Raw genomic sequence first — 25,569 nt, 5'->3', positions numbered from 1 at the left:
ATCATCAAAATCGAGTTTTTCTCATTTGAATATTCTTACTTTAAGGAAGGCAAAATCCGTCCCATACTCCACACAGTCACCGAGGTGTGCATTCATACTATAGTAGTCGTTAATATAAGATTTTACCTTTCTGATATTTTGTCCCGTTTTTCATAAACACTTCTAGAATAGTAGACGACACTGGCGACTCGTCTTTTGTTTGTAGATATGAGTTTTATAAATGTACAATAAGATTTTTTACAAGTAATTATAAAAGGAATCATCTTACGAATAGTAATGTTCTAAACAACTAAAATAATTATCCAATTTGTTACGATTAGAGTAAAATGTCTTTAATACATTGGCAAACACCTTCACGGACTGTGTGTAACTGATTTTGGTGGGGATTTGAACATCGGTCCTGACAGTGTTGGTAGTGCACCTAATGCACCTATATAGTTACCAGAGTTATCTGAAAGTTTAAGAAAATCAAAACTACAGACTTACCTCTATTGAAACGTCATACGGATCGGTGACACCACTCATTGTCACCTAAAATATACAAACGTAAATTTTCTACTAGTCGACTAGCAATTGTGTTACAGTACACAGTGAGGCCTACAACGACGTCTATGTATTTAGTTACTGTAACTAGCCATTGAGTTTTGGGTCACACACAATGTGGTTTCTGTATTTAGTTAACTAGACATTGTGTTTAGAGTACACACAATGTGGTCTATGTATTATGTTACTGTAACTAGCCATTGTGTTTAGAGTACACACAATGTGGTCTATGTATTATGTTACTGTAACTAGACATTGTGTTTAGAGTACACACAATGTGGTCTATGTATTATGTTACTGTAACTAGCCATTGTGTTTAGAGTACACACAATGTGGTCTATGTATTATGTTACTGTAGCCAGCCATTGTGTTTAGAGTACACACAATGTGGTCTATGTATTATGTTACTGTAACTAGACATTGTGTTTAGAGTACACACAATGTGGTCTATGTATTATGTTACTGTAACTAGCCATTGTGTTTAGAGTACACACAATGTGGTCTATGTATTTAGTTACTGTAGCCAGCCATTGTGTTTAGAGTACACACAATGTGGTCTATGTATTTAGTTACTGTAGCCAGCCATTGTGTTTAGAGTACACACAATGTGGTCTATGTACATGTATTTAGTCAGGGTACATCTATTTAGTTAACTAGCAATAGTGTTACTGTAACTAACCATTGTGTTGCAGTACACACAATGTATGCAGTTACTGTAACCAGCTATTGCGTTAGAATAAACACAATATGGCCTGTCTTTTCAGTAAGTCAATAGATTTGTTGATAATCCGTATTGATAGTAATTCAGAAGGATCTGACAATCTTGAATTTATCAGTTGAACTATTCTAACAACATAAATTTTGCTTACTCATTCTTTGTAGTTAAAGTAATAGTGACAGTGCCTGGTATTTAATTGCACTTTGTATTGAAGATATCAGCTTTGTTTAGAATTCTACCATTGATCTTGGAGGGGACTTGGAGCGGACGGGGACTTAGAGGATCTATGATACTACACAGTGAATGAAATCATTCAAACATGTTTGTAGTGGAGTGCAACACAAGCAAAAAATAGTAAGTTTACAGTATGTAATAGGTTGTTTTCTATATTTAATTTAGTTTTATGTGGTTTCAGCAAAATAAATGTAGTGTTTGGCAAAATATTCTTATTATCGACTTTAAAATGTGCATAATTTAACAAAACTAGTTATCAAATTCAAACAGCGCTACTAACATTGAACATTTAACCTGCTATAAGAAATACTAACCTTGTCCTCTGACCGCCCCCGAAAGTTAAAACCACTAAATGACGAGCCATCCCTGAAATAAACAACATTAGACAAGCGATTACAGAAACGTTATGATGATTTACAAAATACGATGTCTTTTTAGGGAGCATTCAGTACTTACAGGGGGCAGGGGAATTAGGGGTCTCTGTTTACAAATCGGCTCTCGGGGGAGGGCAATAGTTCAGAAAACGTGATTAGGGGTAGAGTTATATTTTACTTCTTGATTCATTGTATTGCCTAACATTACATTGTTTCGGTTTTTTGTCATCCCATCGCTGCCACCGGTTCCAAATCCCATTGCTGCCATTCGGGTTAGGATTTAGGGTTAGGGTTAGGGTTAGGTAGCATGGTATCAGCCGTATCAAATTGCTGCTTACAACCATATGTAATGAATTAATAGTCAGTTGTTGTGTGAGGAGAGGAGTGGGTCTCCCAGGTGTAAAACGAGACCATTTGGGTGTAGATGTTGACCTCGCTCTGGACAGACGATTTCAGGAGTGTGTCAATCTAATCACTGGGAGTTGAATTGTGGCCTACCACTCTGCCAATAAGATCCAAGCTGATGTATTTATTAATGTAGTGCCTTCACACACATCCACATGGCGGCAGTAATCGGAAATTATCCAATGCCTTTAAAACTTTTAACATTGGTGGCAGTGGTGGGATCAAGTCCATACCACTGATTCTGGGACTCATGTCCTTTTACATATCTAACAGCATTAAACTCGTGTTTTAATAGGGGGGTCATGTTTTAAATAAAGAACGTTGAGAGAGGGCCACTTTTAAGCACAACAGTCCAAGCCTAATCAGCATCCCTGTAATTACTGAAGGCTCCCTCACCTAGACACACCTGAAAACGTCTCAGTGTACTAAACACAAAATGAAGTAGTAACAGTATCACCAAGTGAACCAGATACAACAGGTAGTTAACGACATAGCAAATGATCACAGTATCACTCTGTGAACCAGAGAGAAGGTCATCAAGTGGCCATGTGAAGTAGAAATAGTATCACTAGCACAACCAGATAAACGGTCACCAAGTGACGATAATAAGTAATCACAGTTGTATTGGGTAGCTTGTTACTTACTTTGCTCTGAAATATCTTACTCCAAAGATAATTCCACCTATGATTAGACCAGCTAACGCCAAGCCTCCAATCGCTCCACCAACGATAGCCCCAACGCCTGATGAAAAATAAATATTATTAGAGAGGCAACACTAACACGCCCACTTATAAATCAAACATCTAATAGAAAAATATAATTGAATTATTCTTTCAACATATTCTGTTGGGCACCATCTAATAAATTCAATTTCACAACATAAAATGGGAGCATACAACTATGTACAGAAGGGTAGAATCCGGTCTGTAACTATTTACTGACTGCTCCTATGTACTCTATACCTGAAATAGAATGGGGCGTCATAAAGTTAACCATTAATATTAAACCTCTTCGTCACCACAATGACCCCCGCATTATTACAGGCTCTTGTGAGAATAAGTCGAACTTCTTTTTCTAGTTTGACTCTCTAACGTTAAAGAAATACTATTGTAGGTTCCGAGAATTATCAGTGTACATTCATTAATATGGTATGATGTGGTGTGGTGTGTTGTCATGTCATGTCATTTTGGGCCGCATATAAACTGCTTTCACAAAAACCTGTTAGTGGGGGCGGAGATTTTAGGGGAGGTACTGGGGATGACAGGGGGTACTTGAAAAACTGCTGTGATACATAGGAGGGCGCTACTTGAAAATATATTGAATTCGCAGCTGACAATCTAATAGGCTTTATCTTAATCCACTGAGCCCCTCACTGAGCAGCCCTCAAAATGGTGACTGATAACAATACAGCACACAACGCGTGTAAAATGACAGGTTAACATACTGTGAAAATAGAATTATATCCACCAAGTGAAAGTAATATCAAAAGTTTAGCCTGTGTCTCTATGTGGTAAATAATAGAGATTATTTCTCATTTTCTTCCTCATATCCATATGTTCTCTTCCCCGTCACATCAATACTTCTTTCTCGACCTCATAAATGTTCCTTTTTAACAGGAACCGAGCGTCTTGGATTTTATCGTCGTAAACATAAACGTCTCTTTCTATTAGAAGCTTGTCATGTCTGATTGATGATCACTTTCTCACGTTTATTGCCTCATCCTTAGCTGTATCATTTAATTGTCTATTCTGAGGTTTGGGACTGCTAACTCTTTCGTTTGCTCCATTTTGCCTGGCTACTCAGCTTGTTCTCTTCTTTGTTTCGGTCACCTATTTTAGCGTTTAGAGCTCTAGCCAAATCAACCATTGTACCGTTAAGTCGTTTCATTTCGTTGAGCTATGAAGTCCATGATATTCCACTGTCACTACTACCAGCATTACTTAGTGCATTTCTACTTAGTAGTCTGACTGGTTCTGACATTTATCAACAAATGTCGATGACTATAAATTGAGTTTGCTTACCAGCATAGAGTTTTGGTGCTCTTTGGTAAGAATCGATATCTGAACACATTCCAAAATACATCAGGTCTGAGAATCTAACAACAGGTGGCACTACTATTAGTGTCAGTCCAATGTAGCCATTCATATGCTCCCAAGACGTGATATACATTCGCAATTCTAAGTACAGCCAATATTTCACACACACACACACACACACACACACACACACACACACACACACACACACACACACACACACTTAACGTGAAATTTTGGATATATTGGGAGCCTTTGTTGCAAGTAACCCGCAACGTGAAGCGCTATCAGAAATCTCTATTTATTAATATTCCGCTATTTAGAACTTCTGGATGATAATTCACAATTACGAATTGATGGAACTAGCCCTTGCAAAACCCCTAGCTTTGAAATCTCGTGTTTGTTACATATTCAGAAAAAACTATTTATAAACAAGTTAAAAAGTAGGAGAAGGATCTAAACATAACACGGTTGAAGCACAACCACAATGACATTGATGACCAAGTACATAGATAAGATGTCATCTTGTATTTGGTAAACAGACCTTAATTTCTAATGTAATGACAGATCATGTAGTAAAGCCATATATAACATTATAGCACCAATAGCTCTCAGAATAAAAGACTAAAATCTAACAATTCTGTTACGCAAACTAAACAGTCATACTAAATATAGATGTTCCAAACAATTTGATCCAGACTCCTTCTGTAAAGATCTAGAGGAAGTCCCGTGGTCCACCATTAATTCGGACAATATCATTGATATGTTAGATACTTGGAATAAATTATTTCTTGATATTGTCAACAAGCATGCACCAATCAAAGAGAAAAGGGTTAAATATCCTACAATCCTGAATGGTGGAATGAAGATATTGACCTGTCTATCAATATTAGAGACAAGTATAAACTCAATAAGTCACATGCAGTGTACACAAAGTGGAGAACTAAAGGGATTAGGACAGCTAAACATGAATTTTACAATACTAAATTGAATAACTGCACAAAGGATTTCTGGAAATTTTATAAGCATCTAGTTCTAACGTCTAAATCACAGAACTCTGCATTTCTTTCTAGAAATGGTACAGAAATTTCAGGCAACAAGGAAACAGGAAATGCGTTTAACAGTTTTTCCAATAATGTAGCTGCCGAATATATCAAAAAAGCAAATCATAATAGTAATGGTATTACTGACAAATTAAATGATTTTATATAAAAAAATCTGCGAGATGATACCAGGTTTAGATGGTGTCAGTGCAATGTTATTGGCGCAAGCCAAATAACACTGAGTCTCACGACTTTGTTTAATTACGCAATCAAATCCGGGTCATTTCCTGCTCAGTGGAAATCTGCTATGGTAACACCCTTGTTCAAAACAAGGGTTGAGGACGTAGTTCATAAAGTTCAGTTGAATACATGACATGATCGTGATGAATAAGCGGTGTAACATTCGATTATCTAAGTCGTTGAGTATTAAATAAGGTCCGGTTTGACACGACATTGACACTCGTGTACCAAAACATCCATCCAAAGATGCGTTCAAGGAAACCGTTAGTTGCTTCATGATTAAACACAATGCCACTGGATATAGTTGGGGATGAGTAGCCTTCCATACCCTCCATTTTTATGGAATATCGATAAATTATCCATGATTTCACAGTTGTGTCACCATCAAGGTTGTGGCCTTTTTAAGGCCCAGTTACACGATGCAACTCATGAAGCAATTCGTCGCATGCGACGAGGCTTGCAACTGCGACGGAGCTCGTACACGATGCAACTAGTTGCATGGTGAGTCGCAAGAGCTAAACTGTTGCACATGCGTAGATATATAAAAGTTACAGGTCATCGAGGTCAAGTCTTCTTCCAACTTGAATACAAGTAGCGACGTCGGAAAGATCAACATCGCCCTGAACGAACTTCGAATTGGATAGAGTTTTACTATCGATACCTCAACAAGTTTTCAGTCATTTTATTCGTAAATATTAGCAATTTCATAGCATTTTTGCCAAATTCCTGCCGCTAGAAGACTTGACCTCGATGACCGGTAACTTTTAATATATCTACGCATGTGCAACATATAGCTCTTGCGACTCACCATGCAACTCGTTGCATCGTGTACGCGCTCCGTCGCAGTTGCAAGCCTCGTCGCATGCGACGAATTGCTTCATGAGTTGCATCGTATAACTGGGCCTTTAAGTTTGTGAATGTGATACAATGTTACACAGTATAACACAATATCATAATGCCTGGAAGGACCTTATATCATGTGCACTCCGCAAGTATGCCGTACAATTCTTAATTCCAGGTACATTTTTGCATTCGGATTAATATATTATTACATATTATCGGCTATTCATGAAAATACAACTTGTAATAAATATAATAATATTCTTACAGCAGTGAACGGTAGCAGAAGTCATGACACAGGTCAAATCAACTTTATGACATGCCGGCACAATAACATCGCAGTTTCTCGATTGAGATCAAATCAAATCAAAGCCATACAATTTTAGAAGAGATTCAAACGTAAGTAAGTAGAGACCAAAGGGATTTTGTGAAATTCTGAGTCATCGCTACTGTAGCTGTCAATCAAATATTGGCGCCTAAATGCTTCGCGGAATAATGGACAAATGATATCTTCGCTGGTCCACATTGCTCGTGCCAATTTAGTGATAAATAAAATAATATTGTTATACTTTTATTCATATACATGGCAAGTACCAAGCTCAGAAGTGTTATGACTTGAAGCTTGAATGGGAAATGTTGAACAATTAGTTGTGGGTGTAAAACGTCAACTTTTACACCTCCTACGTATATCACAACAACCATAAGTGATATTCCTCTAAAGTCCTCCCAACATTTTTCATTATTATATAATATTTAAACCCCTTCACTTGTAATAATAATAATAATAATAATAATAATAATAATAATAATAATAAGGGCAACTTACTCGAGCTAGCAGCTGGACCTTGTGTGGGATTTATCCCGATTGACTCTGAATGATGATAAAAGAGATTATAAGATGCTTATTCTCTTCGAACAGAAATAAATGATAGTGTATTTAAAATGTGTAATTTTACTAGTACAACTGGAAAGGGATTTATCTAGCATTTGCTACAAATTGCGACAAATGCATTAAAATGGTACACAAACAAAATCGTCTTAGGTTGTTGAATTATACATTACTGTTTCTGGCTGACAGCATGTGAAAAATTCATAATGATACGCTGTAGACTATATTTCCTGGAATTGTATTTAAAACGCGGTAATTTTAAAAAGATTTCCTGAGTCCGAGTTTATAGATGTTAGTCACCTGTATGGAATGCCTGCTTAACGTAAAAGCTTAGTGAATAAAATTAAGTAAAAGTAAAGAGTAACAATTGTGATAACTAATGTCACAAATGTCAAATCAGTATCTGGGCACTACTGATATTTCTGTCTAACATTTTATTTTGGAATCTTGTTAGGTAACTTACCACAGTCATTACGGTACTCCGTCTCATCATAGCAGTCAGACGGACAGTCTACTTCTCCATCATCCACCTGTTCACTAGGAATACAGACTTTGTCCCCAGGACAATACAGATGATTTCGTGGACAAGATCCGACAAGTGTATCATTATCTATCGCCAACACGACAACACAATATAAAACCTCATATGAAACATAGTGATTGCAAACGTTTTAGGGAATGTGACATTTACTGAGTGTGCATACTTCAGAATGGTCTCCTCGTAAGAATAGTGACTCATTAAGTTGTGTGCCACTGAAAGGTGTTTCCTAGACGAGGGTGCCACACTATCATTCAAAATAAACTACATGTATCTGCTCGAACAGGTATTGGGTAACGATCATGCACAACTATTTTGATGTTATTCTTGAAGGGATATTTGAAGATTTTCTCAGTATTGTTATACCGGTTGTAGAAACCCATTGACTAGAAGTATACATGATAACATAATAACACAATATTTATTGACTAGCATTATACATGATAACATACCAGACAAGATATCTTATCAACTAGTTACCATAAACTTGAACTTTGTACTGCACCAAAATGCATGATGATTCCTAGCTGTCACGTTTAAGGATGATTGTAAAGTAAACAACTCTTGACTTCAAATCCCTGAAGATGGCATGCATGAAGACTCAATTTGAAAGCTATAATTATCAAAGTATTTTGGCGCATTACAAATTTTAAATTTATTGGTAAATATTACACAGTTAATCTCCATCCTAACATCCACCAATCTTCATCATAACACCTACCGACTATAATTATGATAACATACCTGGATGTAAGCAAGATTCCGTAAAAGTGACATCGTCAATTGCAATGTCAGATGCGTTAGTATTACCCATGATAACTTCAAATACGACTTTGAATGAGTGAGTATTGCCAATCACAACATTAGCATAATTCCATCTATCTCCTTGGCTACCAAAATTATGCCATATGAGTAATCTTTGTGCGTTTTCTTCATTAGATTCTGTATAAAGCTGAATTGTCAAAGTAAATTAGTAAAAGTGTTAACCCGAGAGTGTTGATAGTAAGTGGTGGTGGTGGATATGATCGTAGTCATCAATATGATTATGATTCCTCTTAAATAAACTAACATTATGACATGTTTAATAAATGTCATTTAATGTTCATTTTTGTTCATTGAATAAGGCTTGAAGAAAAAGTATTCATTTGAAAAAAATACAGTAAACGATAGTATGTGATATATACTCACCCTAAGGGTACCAACTCCATCAGATTTAAAATACATGTAATACCAGAATCTAACAAAGCAAAGATCCCGACTAGCTGGAAACATACTATTTTTAGGAGTGGATATTCGTCCTATTGCACCTGTCGGATATGTCGAGCTATCAGCGTAAGCGAACTTGCCTGCAAAAAGAAAAAAAATATTTCAATATAACTATAATTTATGACAAATTAATGACAGACGAAGCTACAATACCTAGGATATAATCAGGGAAATGAGATAGAAGTACAACAGATGACATACCGATTGTGTGTTAACCTATTTACAACATCCTAGCATTTACCAAGAAATACTCTATACATCGATTCGGATACTTACTGTTACCGGTAGTATTAATTGTTGTATGGTCATGGGCAGGACCTGCAAGTGTCATCTTGCTCAAACTCCAGTCGAAATCATCATCATCATACTGTTCCCATGAACACCATTCATTGCTATCAAAGTCATCAAAATGGCAATCTCCAGGTTTTATAACTAATGCAAAGTAATAAGGACAAGAAATATTAAACAATGTTTGATACCTAATATTATATATTAAAAAGAAAGAAGATACAGACACGTATGATTGTACACAAATATTGGGACAGTTGAATTAGATTCAAGTATAAATGACACTGTCACAATAAACATATTTCAATAATTAACAATGACGTTAGAATAGTTGGGCATGTGCTCGGAAAGATTGGTGCTCTGTTCTATACTCTTTGATTCTCGTTGGCCGACATTATTATTCAACGAATAACACTTCCTAATCGCTCGAGATTTGTTCCAGGGCATAGTTTTATCATACTCCGAGTGCCATAAAGCATACTATAATAAAAATGATACATTCTTACCACAAAGTTCCTCATCAGAACCGTCCTTACAGTTTCGGCCATAGTCACAGTAGTATTTAAGCGGTAGACATGATTTGTCACCATTACATTGAAATTCGGTACCAGGATCACATGGCCGATCATAATACTCTGAAATTGAGGAATAAGGCATCCAGTCAATTATAAAAACCCTGATTTTAAAGTATAAAGTTAGACTGAGAAAATGTTATCAATCTAAAAAAAATAAAAAATATCGAAGTTATTTTAAAACCACAACCTTACCATCAAAACAATTAATTAATTGGATGTCATCAATGCCAATGTCTCCATAGATGCTTGTACTACGTACACCTTCAAACACAATGGAAAATTCGTCTTGTTTTCCAATATCAATCGTAGCTTTTTTCCAAATATTGCCTTGGTCACCAACCATATTCCACAGTTTGGACGATGTATGGTCGGCAAATTTTAGGTAAACATCCATTGATCCCATTGTCAAACCATATTGGTGATACCAGAATGACATTTGACAATTTTCTCCACTGTGTTGATACGGTAGAGTCTTCATGAATCCAGTGTAACCAAGATATGTATAGACTGTATTGGCTTTGAATAGCATGAAGTGTCCTAATATAAAGGTATAAAACATACATGTGCATTTTCAGCTGGTAAATAAACAAACAAGATTGTAAAGAACACATCAACCCCTCAAATAATTTCCTTCTGACTTACTAATGGATAACATTGATTGTTTTGTCAAATGTTGACTCAGGAGGTAAAGTTTAGGATCAAATATAGAGTTACTAATAGAAATGTTATATCATATATTATAGGGACAGATACTTCAGAAAGTACTAGTGTCTCTATTGTTTTGAAATACTGAACAGATGGTTAACATTCACAGAAAATATGGCCACCATTTAGCAATTGGTCTAAGCAGCAATGTGATGCGTGGATGTGTGTGTGTGCGTCTCTCTCTCTCTCTCTCTCTCTCTCTCTCTCTCTCTCTCTCTCTCTCTCTCTCTCTCTCTCTCTCTCTCTCTCTCTCTGTCTGTCTGTCTGTCTGTCTGTCTGTCTGTCTGTCTGTCTGTCTCTCTCCCTCTCTCTCTCTCTCTCTCTCTCTCTCTCTCTCGTTCTGTGTTACGTTTGGAAATGGTCTAAGAAATTCATTTTATTTAGCCACAAACTTTGTACAAATAGCACAATATGTAAGAATTACTAGTTCACCTCGATGGTCAAAGGAAATGGTGAAGATCCTACAGCAGACAATAATGCACTAGTATACATTTGAATAAGCGTTACTTTGAAGGTGTTTGTAACCTACCTGCAAGTGTGCTTAAAGTATGATCTACTCCAGGCCCAGAGTACGTGGTGTATGCAGGACCTGTACTGTAAACCCACTGTACTTGACTGTTAATGACGTTTTTCCATCCACATTGTCCACTCTCAAAGTTACAACTCGTTCCTAAAGACATGTAATTACAAAACAATGATATTCCAATTCTGATGTCGACACACGAAAATGCTTCAAATTCTTGTTTAACAAATTAAAAATATTTCATAACTCAAGTCTTCGAAGAAGATGCGATGATGAATGTCATCTAATATTCACTCTTACTATCAGTCAGAATTAGGTTTATATATTTCCAATACTTACCACATCCCTTCTCATCTGATTTATCACTGCACTCATAGTTAAAGTTACATCTCTCCCAGGTATAAAAACATTCATCACCAGAATCACAATTCAGCTTTCTAGAGTCGTCATCACATGCACCATGAGATGGTTGCTGTGCGTCATCTTCGCCAGGAATCTGTCCACCTTTTATGCAACCCTCAGAAAAAGTGACATCATCTATGGCAATGTCGCCAAGGTAATTACTTCCAACCATCCCTTCTATAACAATCTAAATATGAACATACATTCAATACAGTCCATGCTTATTGAAAGAGTGTTCCATAGAATTAACACAGTGTGCGATTGTCAAATGTTGCTGTGTTCCAATGAATCAATACAGTCTGTAATATGCCAATTGCGGTAGACTTCCAGAGTTCGAAACGACAGTAGTATGTCAACTATTGTAGTGTTCCACAAAATGCAAATATTGTGTGATATCACAATTGCTGCAATGTTCCATTGCGTTCAAATAGTCTGAGATATGTCAAATGTCGTAGTGGTCTATTCAATTCATATCGTCTCTGTGGTCCATAGAGTTAAAAAAAGACTGACATGTCAATGACTGTTTTGATATACGCGATATATATATGCGATCATTTTGCTTTGAACAATTTCCGAAGTAGACACCCACTAGTAATCACAAGTCAAATAGTCTGGCGTTTTTTGAGTTTATGACATACATACATACATAGACAGACACACACACACACACACACACACACACACACACACAGACAGTCAGTCAGTCAGTCAGTCAGTCAGTGACCTTTCCTTATGATTAACGATTTGACAAAGCTGTTTCTTTAATTATTATCTCACCTTAAAATCCTTGCCTCCACTATCAATTGGTTCATTATACTGCCACCAGAAATCCCCGCTATCACCTGTCATATTACCATTCTGCATTAACTCCAAACCACTGACTGGATCATCATAGGAAGTCCTCACATACACTGCTAATGTCCCGATGTAAGTTCCGTACATGTGATACCAAAATGATATCTACATATAAAAAAATAAAACATTTTATGCTTAGTATATGTGTATTTCATATTTCGATACGTTTTGAGGTATTTTGTACATCTAATCAAAATATTATTATTTTGTGTGCATACTAAACTGTATCATTTCTCAACGTGCTTACTAAGTACCTTGATAATTCACTCATTTCCATTTGGTTACAAGTTCGACAATGTATTCCCAGTAAGGGACAGAAACACAGTCAGAAATCGGGTTCTGTCCTTGCCTGTGCATAACTTACTTTACCCCATGGTTTGAAGCCAATACGTACACGTAGAACGGTAGACATGCTAACATCAACATCGTAAAAACTTCCAGTTGTGATAGTTGCGCAACGCAGTGAAATCGTTGTCCATTAAATGCAACTATTGTTTGAATTTTTGAACGACTTTTGACAATGTGTTTTTGAAAATTTCACAATGTTTTCGACATTTTAACTTGCCAGTGTTGATGTTTTTAGCGTATGACTCTGAGCCGAGTTCTATGCATAACCGGTGTAGGCATCCGTTCGTTAGTCAGTCTCTCACTATGTCTATTTTTTAAAATTTACCATTTGAACAAAATTATCTACTGGTAAAGTCTACCACTTTAACAAAATTATGTGCTGGCAATATTCTACTACTTGCACAAATTATCTGCAGGTAAAACCTACTTGAACGAAATTATCGAGTGGTAAAATCTACCACTTGCACCAAATTATTTACTGGTAAAATCAAATTCAAACTAGACATTCAAAGTGGTGGCCTTTTATATGGTTTTACATGCTTTTTATGAATATAATATAATTATTGATGTTTATAATTGCAGCTGAGTAACGCTGAGTAACGGAGAATCCATGCATTCCATGACAAACTTGTCGTATCACACGGACGCTATAGCAGATTCACAAGCGCGCGTGTTATGTATACCGTATTGTGTGTTCTATATTTTCGTAGTATGTCCAGAGCTGGTGCGCTTGTGAATCAAGGTTGTCATTAGAACGCATGTATACTTCAAACATTACTCAGCTGCAATGATAAATATCAATAATTATACTATATTCAAAAAAGGTAAGTAAGACAATATAAAAGGCCACCACGTTGAATGCCTAGTTTGGCTGTTGTAAAATCTAACCATTGGACAAAATTATCTGCTGGTAACATCTACCACTTAAACACCTGATATTTGTATATTCAAGCAATAATGATTTTGTTTTGTTTCTTTAACATGTTTGAGTTAAATATGTCATTTTATGCGTCCTACAAAGTATTAAACACATACCCTACAGTTTTGGCTTGTCTTGCTGATGGTTGGACTTGCAATCCGAGCAGTAAACCATGGATATTGAGGGTAGTTGCCCTCTATGTAAAGATATCCTCCTACGAGAGAAATGTATCATGTAAGAAAATACCAAGTATTATACACTCTGTTGTTCATACCTGGATCATTTTATTTCGAAATAAAATAAGATATAATTCTCCACGTTTTATGGAGTCAGGATGTGTGAAGTGCTAGAGTGGCCAGCTTTGAATCTGCAGGTTGCAGGCTCGAGCCCCGTCGCTGATATTTATTTCTGAATGGCTAAAGTCATTGGGCAAGATTTGAACCACGACTGTACCTCAGTCAACACAACTGTATAATTGAGGACCTGGTGGGATAGAGGTTGCGATGTGAATGCTTTAATCCTATGTGCTTATATATGCTGGATTGCCTGCTCCCGATGGAGTTGAGGAAGTAAAGGGCCGTTATGCCGCTAGAGGTAATAATGATAAGGCATGTTCAGCACTGAATGGGAAAGCGCTATATAAAAAACAACATTATTATTGTTATTATTGTTTTATACATTTGTTGTACTCCTGTGTGGGAAAAGACATCACAGAAAACCAACTGAGAAGTTCTTCGAGCAAACATTTTGGATTTTACGTTTTGATACCATTTCCATTATCTTAAATTGCACTTTTTGAAAAAGCCCACTGAAGTGTGAAACCAGTGTAAGATTCAATACGTTTTATACTAATTTACTGCTAGTACTACTTTCAGTGGCATTGACGTTGATCAAAATAAGGAACTATGTTGTTACATTACAGAATACCTTTGCTACTTCTTGTAGTATGGTCTCCAGATGGTCCAGTTCCTATGGTTTGAGTGTCCCCTTTGGCAAGAGCCCAGTCAAAATTATCCCCACCTTCATTAAACCAATCACATGTACTATGTTCAAATGGGCATCGTCCAGGTAAATCTACAATATATGAAGAGTTCAATTAAACCTACGTTATGGTGTCAAGAACGGTATATAATACCACGATTACAATACTTTACTACAGATCGTATGACCAACTACAATGTTTGTAATACAAAAAGTGTGGATGCTGTTCTATTGAGATCAAAATATCTACTATTAATATAACAGTGAGTCAATTGTGGTGTTTTATCACAGTTTATTTATTGATTCCAATCAAATATTTCGTTTCACTGCATATTGATGTACATTCAAACAAATACATTTGCCGTAAAAATAACACACGTGTTGCTTTCATTATCTATTGTTATTTGTAATTACCTTGAATGTCACGTACATGTGTATCCATATTAAATAATTAATTCGGTTGTACAATTTAAAAGAAGCACAATTTGCATAGAATGTTTATCATGTTATATGCTTATCATTTCGATGGGATACTCTGACAAATTTGACCTTAGATAGTAGCATGTGATCACACCAGTGTAAAACACAAATTATAACGGATAGAAGCTTTCATGGAGTAAAATACATACCACAAAATTCTTCATCAGTGTTGTCCATACAGTCATCTACAAAATTGCATTTTTTATTGACGTCGATGCAGTAGTTGTTAGCACACCGGAACTCGGAGGATTGGCAAGTAGCACCAGTTATCACTAGGGGAAAACAGAGATATAACCCTATTTTTACCTTTCTCGAAATTAATTGAATATTTTGTACAGTACGATTTGGTAATACCTTTGCATTACTATACACTGTCATATATATGTGTGTACAACATGTTGGACTATCTTGTATCTTGTATCTTGCCTTTATGGTGATGACAGGACGATGTTCATTTAATACCACTTCATTCCCACCTCTTAGTTTCACATATACACTCATAATCACATTCAAACCAAGTCACTGTGGTTGGATGCCAGGGGCAATGTGATATTTAGCCTGTTGGATTTGCTTTCTCGCTAACTACTTGCAATGCTATGAAGCGCAAATAGTTATTTAGCCACCCCGAAATGGAAGTTACGGGCATGTTTGCAGATGTTTACATATAATTTATGTCGCTCTTGTGCTCATCTTGACGAGGGTTAACATATTGACTTCATTTGACATAGTCAGATAGGGTGACATACGATATCACTCCTCATCATTGCGACCAGTCATTTTGAGTGCATTTTTCCAACCAATCCGTTCGAGCGCATAATGTTCAAACCACATGAATGGGTTACCATTGATGGTATTACAGGTAGACAATGAAGAAACATCACATAGATCGCGATGTAAACAGTCTATGTGGTAGTATATGTTATATAATTATCTTCCTATGTAATTACTTTGTTTACCTTTACATATACATTGCGTTGTTTTCCTCAGAGTGAATTTATAATTTAAGCCACTTTTTACGTTTGTATATTAACCCACCTGGTGGTGCACAGTCTATGAATTTTACATCGTCCACACACTCATCTCCATAATAACTGGTACCTCGGGATGCCTGTATGATAATCTAAGGTTCAAGAAAAATATGAGTGGTAAATTCAATGCTTTGAAGTACTGACATAATGCAATTATGAGGGGACTGTTATTGATTGCTGATTTAATTATAATTAACTGAAATAGAGGTCAGCCTGATAACAGATATAACTAAATATATTGTCACAGTAATTTGAAACATGAGCGCTTAGATTCATTATTACGGCAAAACTGACTTAACATAGTCGGCATAGACACGCCCTTTTGTTTTGAGATGGCATCACATTTGAGTGAATGGTCATCATGTTTATGATGAACTTTCATTATATGTACAATAACTTGGGGTCGACATAGACTAGAACCTAGCTGTTGGCTTTTGGATCTAGTAATCACCGCCAGAGGCTACTCAAATACACCTAATCAAGCGAAAATCTAGCTTGACCATACATTGACAAAATTGTGTACAATGCATGTCAGTAGTGATCAATCACACATTGAAAGGTGCTTGTAATTGTCTAATTCATTCAAGAAAAACGCAATCCTGATATGCAAATTAAGTTACATCGTAATGCTACCTTCAAGATGAATGTAAGTCACGTGTGGATGTGATGTCACTCGGTTCCAATTGGATTAATACAGCTGTTGGTTGTAAGTGTCATTTTACTTACATCCATTTGACTAGACATTGAAAGAAATTGGATGGATAATGGATAACCTCAACACTAACGGGAAATTACTATGAGAAATGTGATTATTATTATTTTTAGTGCAAGCTAAACGGATTAATTAAATTAACTTTTAAAAAAACATTAGGTCTTTAGCGGAATGCCATGTTTGGTAAAATAATAACCATATAATGAAGGTTAAGAAAATAACTACTTTTGTTGAACTCGCAATATATTATTCAAACCGTTAGAATGGTTTTTTTTCAGATGTATTTTACCAAACATGGCATTTTAATCCTACTTTATAGTACCATGGAAACACCTGTCCTATTTGAAAATAGACAATTTATGTTACAACAGATGTCATCAACCCGCAAATGACACGCACAAGGGAATTTTCTAAGTTTGTATGTACTTTCTCATGTTTGTGTCTAATTTTGCAGAACAATCAACATAATATGATTTCGTTACCATGGTAACTGTGGTTAATGAAATAACTACTTTTCCAAACTAAATATGAGCAATAACCATGATATAGTGATTTTTAGGCAAAATGTATTATTATTAAAATGATATTATTCACAGAAGCATATATATCTCACCCAAACATGGCATTCTTAACCCTAATTTACGTTTCCATGGAAACAGCTATCTTATTTCACACAATTTGTGTTACAATGGATGTCATTGACTTATAAATGTCGCAAGCAAGGAAATATTTTCCAATGTTGTTATGTCTAATTTTGTAAGAAATCCACACACTGTGAATTTCGTTACATGGCAACTTGTGTTTATGTTTTTGGACTCAGCATACCAAAGTAACGTAGATATAGTAGTTCTTTTAAGTAAATCATTATTTAAATGATTATAGTGTTGTAGGAGGCATATATGTTACCAAAACATACGCATATTAAAGCCTACTCCATATCAATGGAAACAGCTAACCTGTTGTAGATAATGTGTGTTGCAGTGGATATCATAGAGCATAAATGCCATAAGCAAAGAATATTTTTTCCCTAAATTTGGCAAAATTCCACATATTACAGTTGTAGGAAATACGTTAGTTACCACGGCAACAGATGTTCAAAAAATGATTACTTTTGTGAACTCAGAATAATAAATCACCCCAGCTAGAGTGGTTGCTAAGCAAATAAATCAATTATTATTAGCATTGTCATTTGTATATTACATTATTTAATCATTAGTATCATTACTCATCATTTGTACTGGGTAGTTCTTTCAAACTTTTATTAACTTGTCTCCTAAGAAGATCTAAGACGTCCAGTGAGAACCACCCTAATGGGTTCAGTGCAGGGGGAAACCAGAGTCCGGGAAAAACATGTGAAACACGGAAATGAAACAATTAAAACAACACTCTCGTTATAGCATGGCAAAGTTTAAATTGGACAATGCTCAAGGCCTGACCAAAACATGTAGATGCTTACCTTAAAACCCTGCTTACTTCCGATGTAGACCAGTGCCTGGTTCCATTCTTCACCTTGACGACCACTTTTAGACCACATAACGTAGGTGCTATTACCTACTGCTGTCAAAATCTGCATTGAGCCAACGTTAGTACCTCCCATGTGATAATAAAATTCCATGTAACAGTCTGGTCCAGTACGCCCAAACATTGGACTTGTAACTTGTGCTTTGTCCTGATATAGTCCAGGTGAATTATCCGCAAATAAGTAATACCCTGAAATATAAAGACTGACATCAATACATTACGATGATAAACAAAAAAGGGCAGTAATTACAATGAGAGCATACATTCATATCATGAAAACATGAATCAAGCCAAATATTTACAGCTCTCAATTATGTTGTTATAGAAATTTAGATTAACTCAAGATAATAAAAAATAATTTTAAGTTGGGTTTTTGTATCGAAAATAAAAAAACCTCCCTGCTTACATACCGTTTCCGTTATTCAATGTATGATCTGAGCTTGGCCTGAAGTCGGATGATTGTTTTGTTTTCCCTTGCTGCCTATCCCATTTGAATTTTGGAACCTCCGGCACTCTACGTTTTCTAGCGGACTCAACCCACACACCCAACCAACCACAGCTACCGCTTTCAAAGTCGCAACTGGGCTGAGCTGGAAATGTAACGATTTAAACATGCTTGTTTTACAAAGGCTATTTCTACACACATTCACTGCACACAATTGAACTACTGTACTGTATTATTGCATTGGTCAATTTATGACAACAAAAAAACCGCTATATTTATGTAGTGATATATAACTTCATTATGGAGCAAAGTCATATGTCTGATAAAGTGAGTATTGTAGTCAATTATTCATATCTTATACCTGAAATTTGCATGGCTTTAAGTATGTAATGGGTTAGTTCCATCAATCATGATTTATATATATATATATATATATATATATATATATATATATATATATATATATATATATATATATATATATATATATATATATATATATATAACTTAACACTGAGTTTCTATATATAAATAATTTCATGAACCATACAATTCTAACCCAAATATTTCGAAGAGACTGAGCTCCTCTTCATCGGTGGGTCTCCAGTTCTGTTGGGTTAGAATTGTATGGTTCATGAAATTATATATATATATATATATATATATATATATATATATATATATATATATATATATATATATATATATATATATATATATATATATATATATATATATATATATCACCTCCTGATATCATAGATGCTGTCATTGGTCAAAATAGGAACACATGACATTCTAAAAAAGTTATGTCTACGCGTACGCTCTATGCATAACAAGTGGTCGTTCATGTCACAAGTACATGCCCCATGTTTATTAGCTATGGCAATTAAGTACCATGCAGAATAATCGGCAGCTACTACAAATTTATAATTATTGGTCTTTCCATTTACATTACATTTCTGAAATGGTAATATTTTCAGTGGTAACATGACTCATGTTCGAGAACCCGACTTTGACACAGTTGTTGTTCGGTTTAATAAAATAAATGACTCGTGATTGGCACAGGCAATATCATGATGCATTGCCTACCCTCGGGCTAGTGGTCATGCCTGTAATATCGATGATGGGTGTGCAATAAATTGTGATATTGCCCTCTACTATCAGGTGTTATTATATAAATATAACATGGCAGAGAGGGTTATATCACACTTTAGTGCCTGCACAAGGGTAGGCACTCTTTACCAAATGTTTATGATGCCCAAGATGAAGGCATTATCAAAACTGTACTGAAAAGGGCAAACCCATGGGAAGGCATTATATTTTGATATTGTTCAGTGCATGTGTTATTAGTTTTGTTACACTGTCCATTCATTTATCCAGCCATTCACATGGACTCATTGTTCATCATAAGTTTTTAATCGATAGAAAAAGTTTCCTTTTCATGGTGCATTTCCAAATTGTACTTGCAAATAACACCGAATGCGGACATGACATCATTTGTAGGTGCTGGAGTGAGCCTACAGCTAATTTGTAACTATGTTTATCCAACTTCTACAAAAGATAAGCTTGTGTGTCTTACTGTCATCTTGAATGTGCAAAACTAGGACACATCATTGGTTGAAGTAACTCCAGAGGCAAACAGTTCTTGGAAATAGTCTCTGCATGAGTGATATCACCTCATGGCAATAGTCTGTTTATAAAAGGTCATGGGATTCGATTCTGACAATTTGACATTTTGTGTAAGAATGTTGCTGTGGTGTAATAAAAGATGTGAAAATAGATAGGAATCATCAGACATAACTATCTTACCACATTGGAGTTCTTCTTCACCATCTGAACAGTCATATCTGAAATCACAGATAAATTCAGCTGCTATACATCGGCTATCAGCACTGCAGTAAAATTCTGTTGATTTACAAGCTGGGTGTGGTGTTGGGGATGGAGGTACTGGTGGTGGCGTTGTTGCAGGTGCAGTTGGCAACGAACCTGTCAGAAATGTAGTTTTGTCAGAATGGTTCTACAAAACTATTTACTGTAATCATTATGAGCGTATACCAGTGAGGGTAATGATTGTATACGTTTCCCTCTGAAATGAACATGCAGTCAAGTGTTGAATCAACTAGTTGCGTGTGTGACAGTCTGTGTGACATGTTTGAGTGTGGAATCAACTGGTAGTCTATGTCTGGTGGTCTGTGTGGTACATACAGACAGGACTCAACTAGGTTATGGCATGAACCAGAAGTAACATAACTCTTATTTGTTGTAATCTTTGCCACATTGATAGATTTAGTACTGAACATTTAGGGAAGATATTGGATTATTTTGCTGAGGTGTGTGGGATGTCAGGATGGAATTTCTATGGTGAATTTGTTCATTAACATGATAGTGAGTAAGTCTGTTCAGTTATGTATCTGGGTTTTGTACAAGAAGGTTGTCTTTTTGGAGAAAAAGTTAAACACTCGTCTAATTCGAAATATATAGCTTTATTATTACACAGGTTCTAGAATATTTAGTGGTTTTAACACAACATTTTATGTAACCTTCAGTTATTTTAACCTCTCCTTAGCCTCAGGCAAAATGATGGATGCTTACTCAAAAGTGTCTTGTTAAAACTACTAAATGGACTCGGACCTGTCCCACAACTGTCAGTTATGCTCCCTTCTCCATCTCGCCCCCATTGTTTGAACCTTGCTCTCATGTTTTTTTTTATACAATGATTCTGCCCACAAACGTGATAATCATCTGTATTGTTAAAAAATTCATTGCCTGCAGTCTGTTAACTTTTACAATGTCACCAGCCGGTAAACACGTACTGCCATGCCCAAGACTCTGATCAATTGGTTGAGTCTCACACATATTGTACAGTATAGTATGCACCAAAAACCATATACTAGTATATCTTGACTGTGTCTCGAACACTATACATGATAACCCATATGTGCACATGCACAGAGTTAATATAAGAGGGCTACAGGAGAACATGTTGACCTTCTCAGTAAGTACAAAAAGTGTATAACTACTCCAATTTGGACTATAACTTTGTCACCGTATGAGACCTTGCCAAGTAACACTGAACGTTTGATGAAAACATCAGAGTTTTTGGTCAAGATGTGCAAAACGATGTTTCTATAATGAATTTGTTCATTAACATTATAATAAGTACGTTACTAGCTTACACAACAAAGCTTCATATAAGATGGTATATATGACGTTCTTTTTGGATAACCATCCAATCTTGGATGGCAAATAACAGAAGGCTAACCCAAAAGTATCCTGATAAAACCACTAGTAGGCTTAGACTTGTACTATAACTATCAGATAAGACAACAGTGCAAACACCTCAGCTTTTTTTTACCTGTTTGACGAATACATCCAGGTGTAAAACTCATATCGTCAATAGCAATATCACCATAATAATAATCTCCAGCCATTGCCTCTATCACAATCTGTAAAATGAAAGCAACAAATGTATATGTCATAACGTTAAAATAAAAAATTGACTAATAGTAAGTAAATAACTTATACATATTCATGTATTCCTATTGCAAGCAGTCACCTGACGCCAAGTTAAAATTTAAAATTTGACTTATCTACAAATGTTTACATGGCTATATGATACTTAAGTATACAATACAAGCACGGCTACAGAATGATGCGAATCAACCAACATGGATTAGAATAAATTATCTTCTAAGATATAAAGCTAGAAATAAATACATGATATATTGGCCTGAATCGTCGATTTTCAAAATGGTGAATGCAAAAGGATGATGTTTTTGTAATGGAATGACATGGGAAGGGTTGTGTTCACATTGACATCTTCAAGCTTAATTACCCTGCCACTGGCCTAACGGTTGAACCTATAAATTCTCTTATGTGTTTATTCTTTACCTGAAATCTAGAGGTGATTGTAATTGTTACTTCAGCCTTATCCCAGTACGACCCTTTCTCACCAAGTTGCTCCCATAATATCGTTTGGCCCTGGTTAGTATTCTGGTATATACGAGTATAGATCCTCAGTCTACCAATGTTTTGTCCATACATGTGGTGGAAGACCCGGAACTGAAATAAAATAGAACGAAAATATGTGTGCTCGTGCTGTGCTGTTGTTTATCTTAACAAAAAATGGTTAATAAGACGCCTCGGAAAATGCTCTATGAACGAATTATTAACATCGCAGAACCAAAGTCTGTCTTCGAGACACTGCTGACAAGTCACATCTTAACTGACATGTTAACTTCTAGCAATGTCGCCTGGGTTGATAAGTGGTCAAGTATGTTCCGTTCCAGTTACAACATAAATCATAAACCCTGAAATAAAATGTCGCCTGGCTCAACAAATTATCAATACCATTGCTACATTGTCTGGCTAGACTTTAATGAATCTAATTAATATTCAATATGTTATTGATTCACAATTACATTTGCTACATTGTAGGCAACAATATCAAAGAATTCGCCTATCTTAGGTTTACCAGGGACGTATGAATTTAGCAATGATCTCCTAAGACAGTGGTAGCTCAGACATGCAGTATCCAATTTCTTTCAAATCTAACACAAGTGACATATCACATGGGACATACGCACGTCAATTAGTATTTTGATATATATATGCAAATTCGTCTGCATAGTGGCCATATTTGTAGCTAAAATCAATTTTTACTGCATAACTCAAAAGCTGTAATACACAGACACACCATTCAAGTGTCTGTCCCCATATTATCAGATACAAGTTAACCTTGGATACATTGACTTTTGACCTGGACCTTGACCTTCAGGGTGAATTATGTAAATGATGCAGATTCCTGCCTATGACAGACACATTGCAGTGTTTACACATTGCCTATTTCTCTTAAATCATGTTTACAAGTAATATTGAAGAAAATAAGTATACACAATCATTATTATGGTGCGCTGGTAATTCTTACTTAAAGGCAGCCATAATCGTAGTAAAAAAATCACTATATTACTGCTTAATACATAGGCTCTACTCAATCTAACCACATATAATTTCATGTAAGCTTTATTGTATGAGTGACCATTGACCTTTACCTTAATCTACGGGGTAGACCATTAAAATTCAGCTATTACTTACATAGTGCAGACACTTTGTATCAATTATGTGTGGCTAATGTCTATGGTGGGGTGGTGGTGGTGGTGTGATGTGGTGTTTTATTGCAGAGACTTGCTGTACATTTCCCATCGGTACGTCGTTCACGTATGACACTTAGTACTACTTGCAAAGCACTATTAATTCGATTCTAAGGAGGAACTTACCTTACATTCTCCACTTCTTTGGTATATTGGACTGACTAACTGAGCAGTTTTCCCATAGTAGTTGTAGTATCCCTCAATATACATGTAATACCCTGTTGATGACATTGTAGTCAACATTATTTTATCACAATACATGTACAGTTATCCGAGCAATATACCTGTATCCTGTAAAGTAAGGCTAAGGGTATGGTATGCTTTATCATAAAGGATTATTAAAACAATAATAATTTAATTGAGAAATTTTATTCTAATATTTGATGTCATGGTTGACCTTTGTTCAGTGCCACATACATGATGGAATTAATTATTAATCATATTGATTTAGCGATTGATTGACTATCATCATAATATGAAAGATGTAAAAATTATCTGTAATATGTTTTTAATGAAAACTTAAAGACCGATGAATTACCTGAAGTATTTCCATAAGTATGATCAAAGGAGGGACCGGTGTATAGTGTAGTAGTAGTACCCATTCTACGGAGCCATGATAAATGATCTGTACCAGAGGCCTGTGTCCAACTACACGTGTTACTTTGGAAGTCACACATTTCATAGGATCCTGAAAATTAAATCATAAACATATACATCTATCACATAGTTCGCCAGCTGGTATAAGTGACGAACTTATCCCGCAAAGTGATTTAGCGTCTAACCCGTTGCATTTACCCACTGGAAGAGTGACCACCGATATTAATTCTCGTTGCTATATATGTGAATATAAACACGGACCCAATGAGCTGTCTACATCGTAATGTGAATATAGCACACTCTTTGTCATAAAAGCTTAGCATTTGGGTGTTTGAGACACACACAATCCTTGTTTGAGACACACACAGCATTGGGTCTTTGAGACAGAATCCTGGACATAAAATCTTAGCATTTGAGGATTTTATGCAACAATTTACTCTAAAAGTGCTAATAAGCTTTTATGACAAAGAGTGTATTATGATGTGATCACTACATTGTTTCTGTTGTCATGGCAATAAAGTTAATTTATAACATATATTCCTTTTAAAATATGACATTGTTAGGCTGGATACATCATGATAACATTTGGAATGACGATAGCAACTATGCAAGTAATACCTCTCCTAGCTGTCTTTTTTATGTATTAGTGGTAACTGCAAATAAATTACAGTTTGTTTGTTTGTTTGTTTGTTTGTTTGTTTGTTTGGTTTTTTTAAGATAGAATTTCCAGGCTGAGATTACATAAGTTACACTAGCTAGTTAGTAACACTTGTGAGAAACCTAAATATATTTTTAAAGAAATAAGGGAACAATATTGTACGATATATTTGTAATAACAAATGCGAATCACAATTAATGAATTCCTGATATGTGGAATATCATATATGGTCGTTATGTAACTGCACACGCTA

General features: G+C 35.6%; 1 protein-coding gene across 1 annotated transcript in view; it reads right to left on the bottom strand.

Annotated features, from left to right (window-relative positions):
* LOC144434302 (MAM and LDL-receptor class A domain-containing protein 1-like) overlaps nucleotides 1-25,569 on the bottom strand; it is a 40,369-nt gene that overhangs the window by 210 nt on the left and 14,590 nt on the right. Inside the window, exons 15-37 of the mRNA XM_078122754.1 lie at nucleotides 24,600-24,749; nucleotides 24,188-24,279; nucleotides 22,803-22,973; nucleotides 22,267-22,357; nucleotides 20,721-20,897; nucleotides 18,874-19,053; nucleotides 18,399-18,652; nucleotides 16,238-16,322; nucleotides 15,352-15,474; nucleotides 14,669-14,815; nucleotides 13,858-13,955; nucleotides 12,397-12,579; nucleotides 11,557-11,806; nucleotides 11,224-11,364; nucleotides 10,182-10,526; nucleotides 9,921-10,049; nucleotides 9,403-9,558; nucleotides 9,049-9,206; nucleotides 8,605-8,812; nucleotides 7,786-7,932; nucleotides 2,919-3,015; nucleotides 1,810-1,861; nucleotides 487-531 (exon numbers count right to left, since the gene is read on the bottom strand). Of these exons, the coding sequence (XP_077978880.1) occupies nucleotides 487-531; nucleotides 1,810-1,861; nucleotides 2,919-3,015; nucleotides 7,786-7,932; nucleotides 8,605-8,812; nucleotides 9,049-9,206; nucleotides 9,403-9,558; nucleotides 9,921-10,049; nucleotides 10,182-10,526; nucleotides 11,224-11,364; nucleotides 11,557-11,806; nucleotides 12,397-12,579; nucleotides 13,858-13,955; nucleotides 14,669-14,815; nucleotides 15,352-15,474; nucleotides 16,238-16,322; nucleotides 18,399-18,652; nucleotides 18,874-19,053; nucleotides 20,721-20,897; nucleotides 22,267-22,357; nucleotides 22,803-22,973; nucleotides 24,188-24,279; nucleotides 24,600-24,749 (3,479 nt within the window). The remainder of the gene's footprint in view (nucleotides 1-486; nucleotides 532-1,809; nucleotides 1,862-2,918; nucleotides 3,016-7,785; nucleotides 7,933-8,604; nucleotides 8,813-9,048; nucleotides 9,207-9,402; nucleotides 9,559-9,920; nucleotides 10,050-10,181; nucleotides 10,527-11,223; nucleotides 11,365-11,556; nucleotides 11,807-12,396; nucleotides 12,580-13,857; nucleotides 13,956-14,668; nucleotides 14,816-15,351; nucleotides 15,475-16,237; nucleotides 16,323-18,398; nucleotides 18,653-18,873; nucleotides 19,054-20,720; nucleotides 20,898-22,266; nucleotides 22,358-22,802; nucleotides 22,974-24,187; nucleotides 24,280-24,599; nucleotides 24,750-25,569) is intronic.

The sequence above is a fragment of the Glandiceps talaboti genome, chromosome 4 (assembly GCF_964340395.1).
Source record: "Glandiceps talaboti chromosome 4, keGlaTala1.1, whole genome shotgun sequence".
Taxonomy (NCBI): domain Eukaryota; kingdom Metazoa; phylum Hemichordata; class Enteropneusta; family Spengelidae; genus Glandiceps; species Glandiceps talaboti.
Note: the sequence above shows the minus strand (reverse complement) of the source record. Positions and strands in the feature narration are given on the sequence as shown.